At 36.7% G+C, this 15,882-nt stretch overlaps 1 protein-coding gene across 1 annotated transcript in view; it reads right to left on the reverse strand.

Annotated features, from left to right (window-relative positions):
- The window catches only part of LOC127445107 (centromere-associated protein E-like), a 62,304-nt gene that overhangs the window by 10,352 nt on the left and 36,070 nt on the right, over positions 1-15,882 (reverse strand). Inside the window, exons 42-50 of the mRNA XM_051704904.1 lie at positions 8,453-8,569; positions 8,166-8,348; positions 7,803-8,018; positions 3,858-4,061; positions 3,573-3,776; positions 2,850-2,996; positions 2,618-2,730; positions 2,379-2,476; positions 156-267 (exon numbers count right to left, since the gene is read on the reverse strand). Coding sequence (XP_051560864.1) covers positions 156-267; positions 2,379-2,476; positions 2,618-2,730; positions 2,850-2,996; positions 3,573-3,776; positions 3,858-4,061; positions 7,803-8,018; positions 8,166-8,348; positions 8,453-8,569 — 1,394 coding nt within the window. The remainder of the gene's footprint in view (positions 1-155; positions 268-2,378; positions 2,477-2,617; positions 2,731-2,849; positions 2,997-3,572; positions 3,777-3,857; positions 4,062-7,802; positions 8,019-8,165; positions 8,349-8,452; positions 8,570-15,882) is intronic.

A 15,882-nucleotide genomic window follows, 5' to 3' on the forward strand; every position in this document is an offset into this window, starting at 1 on the left:
CTGTTATTTGACATTTCTCTCTTTGATTGATGGACAGCAGAGGTGAGACAGGAAATAAGGTGGCCAGAGAGAGCACAGGTGAATGGGATAAGAACATCATGGTCCAGATTTTGGTGTAGAAGTGACAGTGTGTGTGTGGAATCTGTCCGAATTACCTCTCAATCTGAGCGTTCTTCTTCTGCAGCTCCTCAATCTTCTTCTCTTTGAGGGAAGCAAACGCTCGGATGTTTGAGCCTAAATTAATATTGGCCTCATCGCTGTCCAGGACTGTTGAACACATACTTTAAGTTATGAGTAGCTCTTGACTTAGGAAGCGACAGTTTCAAATAAGCTTCCCTTACACTGTTAAAAGTGACTGTGAAAAACATTCAAAGTAGGGATGCATTGATCCGACACCTGGATCGCAATCGGCTCAGAAACTGAACTTTTTAGACTGAACTGTGTGTTAGTCATGGCCGTTACTGTCCATAAAAACACCATTAAAATAGTCCACTTGACTAGTGCATTTTATTTAAAGTCTCTTGAAGACATACGATAGGTTAGTGAATTTCAAAAGGCTGTGTTTAATAAATAAATTGAAAGTCTGCATGTGCTGCGTGCTTTAGAGTGAATGTGCACCACTTTGCATCAAACACACTCAACATGCACAGGGCTCAAGATGCACTGCTGTTTTCAGCTCTCAGAGCGGCATGCAATATGAGAGTGCTTCACATGAACTACATCTCAGATATAGATGCTCGATAAATCAGTTTGCTTAATACATGTACTGATTTCAAAATCGGAGCAGCAATTCAACAGATTTTAAACGAAAAGCATATTTAAAGAGATTGTTCACCCAAAAATGAAAATTCTCTCATCTTTTACTCGCACTCATGCCATCGCAGATGTGTATGACTTTCTTTCTTCTGCAGAACAAAGATTTCTGGAAGAATATCTCAGCTCTGCTGGTCCTCACAATGCAAGTGAATGGTGACCAGAACTCTGAAGGTCCAAAAAGGACAAAGGCAGCATAAAAATAATTAATATGACTCCAGTGGTTTAATCCACGTCTTCTGTAGTGATATGATAGGTGCGGGTGAGAAACAGATCAATATTTAAGTCCTTTTTTTAAATCTACAGATTCACTTGAACATTCTGGTGTGGAAGTGACTTTCACTTTCACAATCAGCCACCTACTGGTTGAGGCTGGTCAAATGTGGAGATTTATAGAAAAAAGGACTTAAATATTGATCTGTTTCTCACCCACACTTATCATATCGCTTCAGAAGACATATATTAAACCACTGGAGTCTTTTACGCTGCCTTTATCTCCTTTTTGGACCTTCTGAGTCCTGGTCACCACTCACTTGCATAGTGAGGACCAACAGAGCTGAAATATTCTTCTAAAATCTTCATTTGTGTTCTGCAGAAAAAAGAAAGTCATACACAATTGAGATGGCATGAGGGTGAGTAATCAATTAGAATTTTCATTTTTTGGGTGAACTTTTCCTTTAAGTATTATGAACTAGCTAGTTTCAAATTTAAGAAATTACAACTGATATACATCACTATTGTATAATTACATTCTAATGTTTATTAATATTATTCATAAAGACATTAATATGAATTTTAAAGAGCACCTATTATGGTTTTTCAAATATTACCTTTCATGCAGTGTGTTATATAGCTGTTTGTGAATGTAAAAAAGTCTGCAAAGTTTCAAAAATCAAAGTTCACGACAAATGGAGTTATTGACTCCTAAAAGAAAGAACCGATTCTGAACACCTGAAATGAATCGTTAGTAAATCCAGACTTACTTCCTGTACTAACCTACGTAATTTGGTAACAAAAAACCCACCTCTGGTCTTCATTGGCTGCTCGTGAACAGCTTTGACCCGCCCTCAAACACTACACTAAGCGGTAGACCAGTCACAACAGACTGGGAAATCTGACCAATCAGAGCAGAGTAGGCTCTCTGAAAGGAGGCGTTTAGAATGAATCCTTTAGAACGAGAGTCGTTTTTGACACTGGGAAAAAAAGGTAATGCTGCAGTTTAAATTATGAGCAAATTAAAGTGTTTTTTGACCTTGGATGCATGTAAATCTATTGTATGAAACCTTTAAAACAAAATTAGGCATGATTAAAACCCATAATAGGTGCTCTTTAATAGTACTTATAATTATTATTATTATTATTATTACAAATTAATCATTTTCAAGTTAATTAAATATCTAAGTGTTCCAAAAAAAAAAAAAATATATATATATATATATATATATATATATATATATATATATATATATATATATATATTTTTTTTTTTATCGGAACAGAAAACGGTATCGGTGCATCCCAAGTTCAAAGAGGACATCATCCTCTCAGCTGTCAAACACACTTACAAGACTGCTCGTCTTCCTGTTGCAATTTCCTGAGGGTCTCTTTGAGCTTGCGAATGACCTCTGCTCTGTGCTCCAACACTGAGCTCATCTGTGAAATCCTAGAACAAAATACATCACAGAAAACTACTATTTAATGCCACACTCCCAAATTAAAGTGTAGAACTTCACTACACAACAGGTAAACACAGTAGTTAATGAATAGGCATCATTGTTGGGAGGTCAAATTAAAGTAAACACACTCTTTCTCATGGCTTGTGGTGACTGCAATGTGATCCAGCTCCATTTTCACCAGTTTGTCCTTCATAGCCTCCAGTTCAGCAGCTCCAGGTGTCAAGTTCCTCTTAGCCAGTGACTGCAGGACATAATCGGAGAGAGAAGCATGATGATGTGGATGCTGAGAGAACTAGAACCCTCTCATGGCACCACAAATATGACCAGCATAAACAGAAAAACAACCAATCATTAACACACCTCTGACTCTTCAAGTTTGTTCTCCAAGGTCTGGATGAGTGTATGCTTCTCCTTCAGCTGGACATCAAGTTCCTGGAGTTGAAGCAGATGTTTCTGGTTTGAGGCATCAGCCTGGGCCTTCAAATCATTCATCTGCTCCTGAATGACCTGACAGACAAACACAACTGTTTTACTTGAAATGTTTGAATGCCCTTAAAAATGAGAAGCAACAAGGGAGAGCAAAATGGTGAAAATGTCCTATTTAGGAAAGTACCTATTTAAAAAGTTTGATTAATCAAAATTGCAATATGATTTGAGTTAAAGTGATTTTGGCTTTTTATAGTAGAAGTAGTGCAAATCAAACAGCAAAAGTTGTGGATTAGGTGTGTAATTGATGATTTACGTCTTTTATTCTCATGCTGCCTGATGAGATTTATTATCATGATTGGAAATGTCGCTTGTTTGCATCTGTCACCTCATAAAACAGCTAAATGAGGAGCATTTTCTAGTAAGCCTCATCACTGTTCATCAACAGTACACAAAATAAATAATTGTGCTAAATTGAGTCAACTTTCAGTAATATCAGTTTGTGACCAGTGACCATTATTAATTAGCTTACTCCATGATTCTTTGATTGACATGCCCCAAATGAGAAATCAGAGACTTAAAGAAGATTCCACTCTTCAGTGATAAAGAATGCAGAAATTTGAGGACGTGAGTGAAGCAGTTTTTTTTTAGTTATACCTGCATCTGTTTGTGTGTTTGCTGCAGCTGCAGTGACAGGCGTTGATTATCCTGCAGGAGTTCAGCCTCCGTTTTGGGCAGGGTGCCGTTTTGAGTCTGTAGCAGAGCTAAAGTCTCTCTCCTCTGCTCCTTCAGATGCAGCTCAGACTCCACCGAGGCTGATTTGAGGAGGGACATCTCAGAGTGACACTCATGTAACACCGCCTGAAAGACAAACACAATGGTTAGAAAAGAAATGCAGGCCAAAACAAACAAATAAAACATCAAAATAAAAACATGACTTACGACATGTGTGTTCAGACACTCGGTCACTTTCATACGCTGAAAAGCGTGTCGCTCCAGCAGCTGTATGATGGCAGCAGTGTCTGGAGATCTGAGCAAAGCACTGAACTCCTGTATCGCTCGAGTTCTCTCCTCATGCTCCTCTGACACGGTCAATGTGTGTTTGGACAAACCGTCCTCCAGAACCTTCACAACACTTGCCATTTTCTGATCAAAATTAACACAATGGCACCTTAGTAACACACTTTGAGAAAGTTATCATTTATTGTGAACTACAGAAGTCAACCAATTGATTATCATCAACTACATTTTAGCATTTTCTGAAGAAAACGTGATTGGGGTTCGCCCATGCAAAACTGAGAACTGAGAAAGAATTGAGTCCAAAGTGAAGGTAAGAGTAAATAGCAGAATCTAACTGAATTTGACAATTAATCAATTAATTAATCGGAATAATTCAAAAATCGCGATTTAGCCTATTTGTGATTTTTTTTTTTTTTTAAACACAAAAGGATTTACTTAAATGTATAGTCTGCACGCATGGGGAGATTATTAAAAACTACCGTCGAACACACACAGGAACTCAATGGACTTCACTACAAAATAAAATAAAAGCCGATTTAAATGGATGCATGAAATTGAAGACATTTTAACAGAAATATAATTACTAATGTAAAGAAAGTAATATTTAATGTAGTACTAATTAGAGGTAGACCGATATATCGGTTTTACCAATTAATCAGTGCCGATAGTTGCTTTTTGGAACTAATGGTTATCGGCAAAAATAGATGCAGATATATTTTTTCTTTCTACAGCGTAACAGCGGCCTCTAGAGGTGAAATAAAAACAGCCAATAGCCTAGTTTCCATCCGCTTTTCACGCTATTTTGTTATCGACAAAGTGAAAATGCGTAAAAAAAAGTTTGGGAAATTTGCCGTCTTCTGCCTGTTTCAATTCAAAATGACCTTTTATTGATAAAAATGGTGTGCGTGATGACGTCATGCCTAAAAAAACACTTTGTCGCATAAGTTTTGGTTTATCGCAAAAGAAATCTGCCCTTAAGCCGTTTCCATACAGAAATGTGTGTTTATCGCTAATTCGCCTCCCAGATGTCCCTGATTTTTTTCCTCCAAAGTTTTGTAAAATGGGGAGAGTATTGAGACAATTCATTAAAATTAGACAGCTTACTGTCATTTTCATTTCACAAATAACAGTAATCAGAAGAGGAGGAATTGCAATCAAAAGGGAGCTGCTGCCCTTCTGATAGGACTGTAATGTTGGTCCTGATGTTGCACCTATCATAGGTTGCCACCGGTTCTGACCCGAAAGTGAATCATCATGGCCCTGTTCAAGCTGGCAACCTGCACCAAGTAGTGGGGACACTTTCAGTCTTAGTATATGGACCATCCATCGATGTGTATATGCTGTGTGCACAGCTATTAAAGAAAAACTGATGCGGTGTAATATCAGGGTTTACATAAGATATATTACTGATATTCAATAGGCTATTTTTAACAATCATCTAATCTAAAGCATTGCCATCACAACTGCATTATGTCCCGTATATTTGTCCAGCAATTTTTAATGACCAACTGAACTTGATTATCATCTTAAATTAATTTTAGCATCATAATGCAATTTACATTTTCTGAAGAAGCTCAGCAAATGCGATCCGAGGTAAAGAGTGTTAGATTTAAAATATTTAAAAGTTTTAAAATGTTCAAAAGCTAGTTTTCTGAAAGTGAACTCAGCATTGGACAAATAGTTCTGAAAGTTTATAGTCTTGAAAAAAAGTTTAGAACATTCTGAGAATGTCATTCAGCCGACTTTTTTCATCTACAGGACAGGGTAAAGCTAATTTAATTTTGTGTAAAGAAAAGGCATATATAGGTCTAAAAATTTTATTTTTTCATTTGGTAATTAATTATTTTATTTAATTATTTATTCATTTGGTAGGCTAATTTATTTTATTTAATACAGGGAATTTTGCCGGCATTTTTTCAAAAGTATGAACAATAATTTCATAGAATTGGGTTATGTTAGTGTTCCAAAAAAGAACACTGATGCTTTTCTCCTAGTATTGTGTATTTATTTTTATGTTAAAACATCTTTGTGAACAGAAATTATATGTTTTTTTGTATTATGGGCTAATTTCAAGACTGCCGTCTATTAATTTGAATGGTGTGGAAAAGCAACTTCAATAAATAAACGGATGGATTAAATTAATCGCAAACAGTGGCCATTAATTTGTTCTCCGTGCACTTATCGATGTGCATGATATGAGATATTTGTGTTGGCACTCCTAGAAGTGTCATGTTTGCAGCATCGGATCTGTGATATGCCGTTAAGATCAATCCATAATCATGTACAATAAATTGGCTTTCAAGGATACTATACCTTGTCGTCATGATTAACACAGACTAATGATTGGGGTAAATTCTGTCACATGACACTACATTTTTGCATTAATGCCAATTTTCTCGATAAAACGTGTTTCCAAACCAGTTTTTCGTGACATTTGAAGTATCGACATAGTTTATGCGCTAGAATTAAACGGAAAAATGTTATGTCGACATTTGTGAAATTTTAGCGATAATTTGCGTTTCCATCAGCTTTATTTTGATGTGCTAAAACTTTTTTCGCAAAAAATCCTTGGATAGAAACGTAGTTAGTGACACCTTGTGGGGATTTGTTATATCGGTCTCCAATTTCATATCTTGTGAATAATAGTTTTAAAAAAAACTTAATCTGGTAAAATACATATACACAGAACACCTCATCTGGTGAAATATATAGGCTAATAAAAACTTAATTTGGTAAATTCTTTATTAAAGAGTATTGTAACGGAGGCAAGACTCCGTCATTTAAAAATAAGAGTCACCGGTATGTTTCGGGCTTATTTATAGTCAAAAGTTCACGTTATGCAACAAATCTTTTTTTTCTGTTTATTGTTATTATTTTATTTTGTAATTATTATTTTGGTTCAACAACTGGACTGCATCTGGGATTGTTGTCCTTTTGGACTCTTGTAGCCTCTGTATCTGTTCCCGACACAGAAAGGAGGACCAAGAAATGTTCTATAAATTTACAATCTATAAATATATATTTTAAATATATTAGTTATCAGCCTTTTCCATAATTTTAGTTATCAGCATATGCAAAATTCACCATTGGTCGACCCCAGTACTACTAATACTACTACTACTACTACTACTACTACTAACACTCATATTATAATAATTGAACATTTCATTGTTTTATATGAATTATATTATCATTACTATATTTAATCAATATCACTTGAGCAAGAGTGCAGAGAATATCAGAACACTGTGATTCAGCCGTAGCAATTTTGCTCCACAGGAAATCAAAGATTTTTTTCCATCAATGTTTTCATACTGTGAAGCTCAGTCGTACAGCACTTTGTTTGACCAAAAATAACAGCTTTTTTATTTTTATTAATGATTATACTTGATTAAAATTTTATATATTTGTTTGATTAAACACCCATCTGATAATAAAATAGAATGTTAAAACATGGAATAATTTTATTTTTATTTTTATGGAAAACACAATTTGAGAGAAAAAAAATGAAACAGACTTCATAGGGCCCTACTATAATGGTCAGATATGACTAGAGTCCCTCCAATATAAGTCTATTGGATTTTTTTTTTTCTTCAAGTGAAAAAGGCATGTGTGATCTCTTAGTAAGTAACAGCACACCTCTCCTCAACAAGACACATGATTTGAGGGATCATTCCTGTCTGTAACAGGATGACTTACACACTGAATGTTTAATATTTACTGTTTGTTTGGTATGAGCAACAGTAACAGTGATGCTTGACTCGAGTTAGAAACTACAGCCACCTAAAGACTTGAGTTAGTACAAAAGAAACAAGTTTGAAATTCACAGAAAGGGTCCTTGTTTCCAAAGAAAACACATGATGATACCTGCAAATAGTGTTGACGTCTGTCCAGCAGATGTGAGAGTCTTTGATCCCAGAGCTGCTGAAAGTCCTCCTGGAGTGATCGTAGAGACTGTAATGGATTCTGAGTCATGAGGATGAGCAGATCCTGCAGTCGGCTCTCCTCGAATGATGCCACATCACACTGCACCTGCATCTCAAAGTGACTCTTGAAGTGCTCCGCAAATTTCTTGTACGCCTCCTACAATATTTGACACCTTCAGTTAACAACTCTCAATTAAAGAAACAAAAAAAATAAAACAACAAATGCCTCTTGGGCTACAAGTATCTTAGCATTTACTGATCAGAAATCAAAGTAAAAACAGTTGTTCATCATGCGGACTCTTACCGCAGTCACGTGAAGTTTATCGTTCAGCACAGTTGTATTCATGGTGAAATTTGCATGAACTTTCCTCTGAGACTTTGGTATAAATGGCAGCAGATGATAGCTGGCGGTCCATTCATCACAGGTCACATCATTTAAATGATTGTATGGACGCTCAATAATCAACTGGAACTTTGTGAAGGCCGCCTATTCATGAAGAAAAACCTTATGTGAGATTATTGAAAAGAAAACTTCATTGTTTAAAAGTACTGTTTAAGACACCGTGAGCTCACATCAACATTAGCACTTACCTGCAGCTTCTCGTTTGATGCGTCAATCTCAGCGATTATATCTGTAGATCTCGGCTTGGTCTGAACGTTACTCTGATCCATTCCAAAGGATACGCTACAGTTGACCTCTGTGAGAGACTGAAATAAAATAATCACATGAAATAAAGCTTTGCCTTACTATTCAAAGTGAGAACACAGAGCTTCAGAACAGAGCACACACCTGTCTGAGTGTCAATGACAATGTTAATTCAAATGTAAAGGTACTGATCATATTGAGCAGGCATAAAAAATTTTCATAAAGATTTTCAGACTGTTAATCACACTTTGTTCCAATTCTTGATGGGAAAACAAGTTCAATTTAACCCCTACTCCATTGTTTCATTTGGTCCTGAACCTCAGTAACGTAGACTCACAAATACCACTATGCCTACGTTCATACCGCAGCTGAATGAGGCCAACATCAGATTTTCTGCTCAAATCTGATTAAAAAAAAAATACATTTGTAAGGCTTTTCACAGTAAATTTTAAATGTAGTCCACATCAGACACCGGCCTGAACAGCCAACATTACTAAATGTATAATTAACTTAAAATTAGAATTAGCCATTATTTTGAACTTTTTCCACATTTTATCTAATATATCAGTATGTATTGGAGAAAAACCTTCTTGATGCAACCCTCTACAGACAAGTTGGTGAAAGAATCACCATTGGCTAGTACATTTTTGTTTTTACTCGTAAGACTTTTGACGACATGTAAGCGTACTGCAACTAAAAACTGAAAAAGATATAAACTGAGAAGGGGGCATCTTCAAATACAGTGCATCCGGAAAGTACATGTGATTTTTTTCCGTTTTTTATTTTTTATAAATTTGCAACTATTTCAATCAAACTTCTTTCACATTGTCATTATGGGGTATTGTTTGTAGAATTTTGAGAAAAATAATGAATGTAATCCATTTTGGAATAAGGCTGTAACATAATAAAATGTAGAAAAAGTGAAGCGCTGTGAATACTTTCCAGATGCACTGTATATATATATATTGTATTCATATAAGACTTTAAGCAATATAGTATGAGCAATTGTACATTTTGTCATATTGTGCTTTTTAGTATTACAATCAAAACAAAAACAAAAAATTTGTAAGTACAAATTTAGCATTTTATCAATTTATAGGATTTCATGAAATTGCATTTATATTAATGATACAAGCGGTCACATTTAAAAATAAAAATAAAATAAAAAGATAAATAAAATAAATAAATGTTGGTACCTAATCATGGAAATATAATTCCACTTATAACAATAATTAAAACATTTTTTTATAAAAATAATTTAAGTGCTACTATATCAAAAGTACAAAGTAAAAACTTTAGGTTTTGTAAAAAAACCTTTCATAGATTTGAATAGCCAATCTGCATAGCCAAGTTGTCAAATTCTTCCATATTTACAGCGTTTTTTAAAGTTTATTAAATATTTCATAATGTATGATTTTCCCTTTAAATATTTATATTTACACATTTATTACACTTACTACATTTTGTAGTATGGACCCACTGCAGCCAAATAAGGTCAATTTCCTTCAGAGTGTGCGCTCATGTGACACAACACGCAGGTTTTTAAATCGGCAGCTTTTTATTCAGTAAAAGGATCGCAGTGCTTAAGTTCTTCTTCACCACTACACAACACAATCTGTGTCGAGTAAAAGATTAATATTTACTAGCCAGTGGCTAATAACAGATATATTTTAGTTGCAGAGCATAAAATTTGGTTGCATATGCAAGTGATTTACTCACAATGTAGAGGGTAGTGATGGATAATGTAGTATTTATAAGTCATTTGCTGAAGTAATTTGAAATGTAATTATTATCGAAGCTCACAAATGCAAGGCAAGTTTATTTATTTAAAAATGATAAAGAAAACATAAGATTGATATAAATCCATTTTAAAACCAATTAAGAACAAAGAATGAGAATATAAAGTAATAAAATAAATTACTGAAATGAAATTATAAATATATATATACAGGTGCTGGTCATATAATTAGAATATCATCAAAAAGTTGATTTATTTCACTAATTCCATTCAAAAAGTGAAACTTGTATATTATATTCATTCATTACACACAGACTGATATATTTCAAATGTTTATTTCTTTTAATTTTGATGATTATAACTGACAACTAAGGAAAATCCCAAATTCAGTATCTCAGAAAATCAGAATATTACTTAAGACCAATACAAAGAAAGGATTTTTAGAAATCTTGGCCAACTGAAAAGTATGAACATGAAAAGTATGAGCATGTACAGTACTCAATACTTAGTTGGGGCTCCTTTTGCCTGAATTACTGCAGCAATGCGGCGTGGCATGGAGTCAATCAGTCTGTGGCACTGCTCAGGTGTTATGAGAGCCCAGGTTGCTCTGATAGTGGCCTTCAGCTCTTCTGCATTGTTGGGTCTGGCATATCGCATCTTCCTCTTCACAATACCCCATAGATTTTCTATGGGGTTAAGGTCAGGCGAGTTTGCTGGCCAATTAAGAACAGGGATACCATGGTCCTTAAACCAGATACTGGTTGCTTTGGCACTGTGTGCAGGTGCCAAGTCCTGTTGGAAAATGAAATCTGCATCTCCATAAAGTTGGTCACAAGCAGGAAGCATGAAGTGCTCTAAAACTTCCTGGTATACGGCTGCGTTGACCTTGGACCTCAGAAAACACAGTGGACCAACACCAGCAGATGACATGGCACCCCAAACCATCACTGACTGTGGAAACTTTACACTGGACCTCAAGCAACGTGGATTGTGTGCCTCTCCTCTCTTCCTCCAGACTCTGGGACCCTGATTTCCAAAGGAAATGCAAAATTTACTTTCATCAGAGAACATAACTTTGGACCACTCAGCAGCAGTCCTGTCCTTTTTGTCTTTAGCCCAGGCGAGATGCTTCAGACGCTGTCTGTTGTTCAAGAGTGGCTTGACACAAGGAATGCGACAGCTGAAACCCATGTCTTGCATACGTCTGTGCGTAGTGGTTCTCCCCCACATTTTTGAATGGGTTTTGTTTCACAATCCTCTCCAGGGTGCGGTTATCCCTATTGCTTGTACACTTTTTTCTACCACATCTTTTCCTTCCCTTCGCCTCTCTATTAATGTGCTTGGACACAGAGCTCTGTGAACAGCCAGCCTCTTTTGCAATGATCTTTTGTGTCTTGCCCTCCTTGTGCAACGTGTCAATGGTCGTCTTTTGGACAACGGTCAAGTCAGCAGTCTTCCCCATGATTGTGTAGCATACAGAACTAGACTGAGAGACCATTTAAAGGCCTTTGCAGGTGTTTTGAGTTAATTAGCTGATTAGAGTGTGGCACCAGGTGTCTTCAATATTGAACGTTTTCACAATATTCTAATTTTGAGATACTGAATTTGGGATTTTCCTTAGTTGTCAGTTATAATCATCAAAATTAAAAGAAATAAACATTTGAAATATATCAGTCTGTGTGTAATGAATGAATATAATATACAAGTATTCACTTTTTGAATGGAATTAGTGAAATAAATAAACTTTTTGATGATATTCTAATTATATGACCAGCACCTGTATATATATATATATATATATATATATATATATATATATATATATATATATATGTATTATAATTTTTAATTTTTTAGACTAAATGCTATATTAAACCAGATAAATCAAGCATGCAAAAGATGAATGTTGAATTAAATTGATAAAAAAACAAACAAATAAATAAAATCTGATTTGGGCCATGTTGGATACGTTCACACAACAGCTGATTGTGGCCCAAGATTTTTCCATCATATGGGACACAGGTCAGATTTAATGTGATTTTTTACATCAAACTAACTGAACAATCATTACTTGGACACTTGATTTACATGTATTTTAGTTAACGTATTCGGTTCCTTTTTAAGGAAAAAAATAAATAAAATTACAGGCTTCAACAGATTAGTTTGGATTACACATTATAAAATATGAGCATGAAAATATACAGAGGTAGATTTATGTAACAGTGCTCTTTGCTTGTGACACTAGTGCAGAAACCAAAGTTTCTATATTTCTGAAACTTTAACCTATCAAAATGTGAATCAAGCAAGTAAATGGAAAACAGAAAACATTTAGAGAGAGACAGATAGATAGAGAGACAGATAATTATTGATAACTCTACTTAGTTATCCTGCTGTCCTTTGATTTTATGGTATGTTTTGCTCATAAGAAGACCTAATTTTACATTCTTAACACTCTTGAGCTTCGATGATAATTCCAACATACAGTTATAAATTACTTATTTAAAAGTGTTTTATCAATCAAGATGACATTCTACATCATTTGAAGATACACTATATTGCCAAAAGTATTCGCTCATTTGCCTTTAGACGCATATGAACTTAAGTGACATCCCATTCTTAATCCATAGGTTTTAATATGATGTCGGCCCACCCTTTGCAGCTATAACAGCTTCAACTCTTCTGGGAAGGCTTTCCACAAGGTTTAGGAGTGTGTTTATGGGAATTTGTGACCATTGTTCCAGAAGCGCATTTGTGAGGTCAGACACTGATGTTGGACGAGAAGGCCTGGCTCGCAGTCTTCGCTCTAATTCATCCCAAAGGTGCTCTGTCGGGTTGAGGTCAGGACTCTGTGCAGGCCAGTCAAGTTCTTCCACACCAAACTCGCTCATCCATGTCTTTATGGACCTTGCTTTGTGCACTGGTGCGCAGTCATGTTGGAACAGGAAGGGGCCATCCCCAAACTGTTCCCACAAAGTTGGGAGCATGGAATTGTCCAAAATCTCTTGGTATGCTGAAGCATTCAGAGTTCCTTTCACTGGAACTAAGGGGCCAAGCCCAGCTCCTGAAAAACAACCCCACACCATAATCCCCCCTCCACCAAACTTCACAGTTGGCACAATGCAGTCAGACAAGTACCGTTCTCCTGGCAACCACCAAACCCAGACTCGTCCATCAGATTGCCAGATGGAGAAGCGTGATTCGTCACCCCAGAGAACGCGTCTCCTCTGCTCTAGAGTCCAGTGGCGGCGTGCTTTACACCACTGCATCCGACGCTTTGCGTTGCACTTGGTGATGTATTGCTTGGATGCAGCTGCTCGGCCATGGAAACCCATTCCATGAAGCTCTCTACGCACTGTTCTTGAGCTAATCTGAAGGCCACATGAACTTTGGAGGTCTGTAGTGATTGACTGTGCAGAAAGTTGGCGACCTCTGCACACTATGCGCCTCAGCATCCGCTGACCCCGCTCTGTCATTTTACGTGGCCTACCACTTCGTGGCTGAGTTGCTGTTATTCCCAATCACTTCCACTTTGTTATAATACCACTGACAGTTGACTGTGGAATATTTAGTAGCGAGGAAATTTCACGACTGGACTTGTTGCACAGGTGGCATCCTATCACAGTACCACGCTGGAATTCACTGAGCTCCTGAGAGCGGCCCATTCTTTCACAAATGTTTGTAGAAGCAGTCTGCATGCCTATGTGCTTCATTTTATACACCTGTGGCCATGGAAGTGATTGGAACACCTGAATTCAATTATTTGGATGGGTGAGCGATATAGCAATATATTTTGGCAATATAGTGTATATTATTAGATTAGCTTAAGTGTCCCATCCATGTTAAAGATAATGGATAATTACAATTTGAATTATAACATGCCAGGTTTTGTCATCTGCATGCTCAGGAAATGTTATAAATGGATCAGCCACAACATTAAAACCACCTGCCTAATATTGTGTAGGTCCTCCTCATGCCACCAAAACAGTGCCAACCCGCATCTCAGAACAGCATTCTGAGATGATATTCTTCTCACCACAATTGTACAGAGCGGTTAACTGAGTAACCGTAGGCTTTGTCAGTTTGAACCAGTCTGCCCATTCTCTGTTGACCTCTCTCATCAACAAGGCATTCCCGTCCACAGAACTGCCGCTCACTGGATGTTTATCGGAGTAAATTCTAGAGACTGTTGTGTGTGAAAATCCCAGGAGATCAGCAGTTACAGAAATACTCAAACCAGCCCACCTGGCACCAACAATCATGCCACACTCCAAATCACTGATATCAATTTTTTTCCCCCATTCTGATGGTTGATGTGAACATTAACTGAAGCTCCTGACCCGTATCTGCAAGATTTTATGCACTGCTGCCACCTGGCTGGCTGATTAGATAATTGCATGGATGATTGTTGGTGCCAGATGGGCTGGTTTGAGTATATCTGTAACTGCTGATCTCCTGAGATTTTCACACACAACAGTCTCTAGAATTTACTCCGAATGGTGCCAAAAACAAAAAACATCCAATGAGCGGCAGTTCTGCAGATGGAAATGCCTTGTTGATGAGAGAGGTCAACAGAGAATGGGCAGACTGTTTTAAACTGACAAAGTCTACGGTAACTCAGATAACCGCTCTGTACAATTGTGGTGAGAAGAACTGCATCTCAGAATGCTATTCTGAGATGCAGGTTGGCGCTGTTTTGGCGGCACGAGGGGGACCTACACAATATTAGGCAGGTGGTTTTAATGTTGTGGTTGATCGGTGTACATATGCGGGTCAGTACATGAGCATCAGCTTTTCAGACCAGTATCTGATATGGGCTGCATCTAAAATATCATGTGAACAAACAACACATTCCGCTGCAGTTGTGAACGTAGCCTGAGAACTAAAGGCAGCTGTTTACTACTACAGTACTGCACTGACTCAGGAGGAGAAAACGCTACAAATGGAAAGCAACTTTCAATTCCTCCAATGCTGTTGCATTTTTGGCTTGAAAAGAATGCATGACAAGCAGCAAAGAGACATTTCTAGTAAGTGATCCTGTGCAAATTATAAATCAATAGTTTGTTCACTTGAGAAAATTAGGCCGAACTGCTTTCATACTAACTGTGAACTGTACTGTACTTTTCAAATGAACTCGGATGCAGTTCAATTATGTGCAACCAAGTCCAGTAAACAGCTTTAACACCAACCAACCAAACTGAATGTTATTCAAACTCTGGTCTACAATAAGTGATCCAGTGCAAAGACTGATTAGCCAGAGACTGACCACCGGTATTAAAATGAATGGGAGAAATTGGAACAGCCAACGAATGTAGAGAAGGAAGTCCCACCTTACAGGTAAAAGAGCCAGTTACCTTTTAGATACAGACATCACCTGTCAGTTAACTCGAGAACGCGCATGCTTTTTTGCTGAACCAGCCTGAAAAACAGTGTTAATTAGCGTGATCTGAGCTAAAAAAGCACAATTTATGAGAACATAGCTGTAAGATTTTACTGCTGATTTTAAATATGTTTTTTGATTGTAATCTTGATTAGAGGTGAACCGATAGTGAATTTTGCCAAAATGAATATTAAGGTGGAGGGAAAGGCCGATAACCAATTAATCGGCCGATTGTATAAATCGATTTTAAAAACTATGTA

Source organism: Myxocyprinus asiaticus, chromosome 8 (genome assembly GCF_019703515.2).
Source record: "Myxocyprinus asiaticus isolate MX2 ecotype Aquarium Trade chromosome 8, UBuf_Myxa_2, whole genome shotgun sequence".
Lineage (NCBI taxonomy): Eukaryota > Metazoa > Chordata > Actinopteri > Cypriniformes > Catostomidae > Myxocyprinus > Myxocyprinus asiaticus.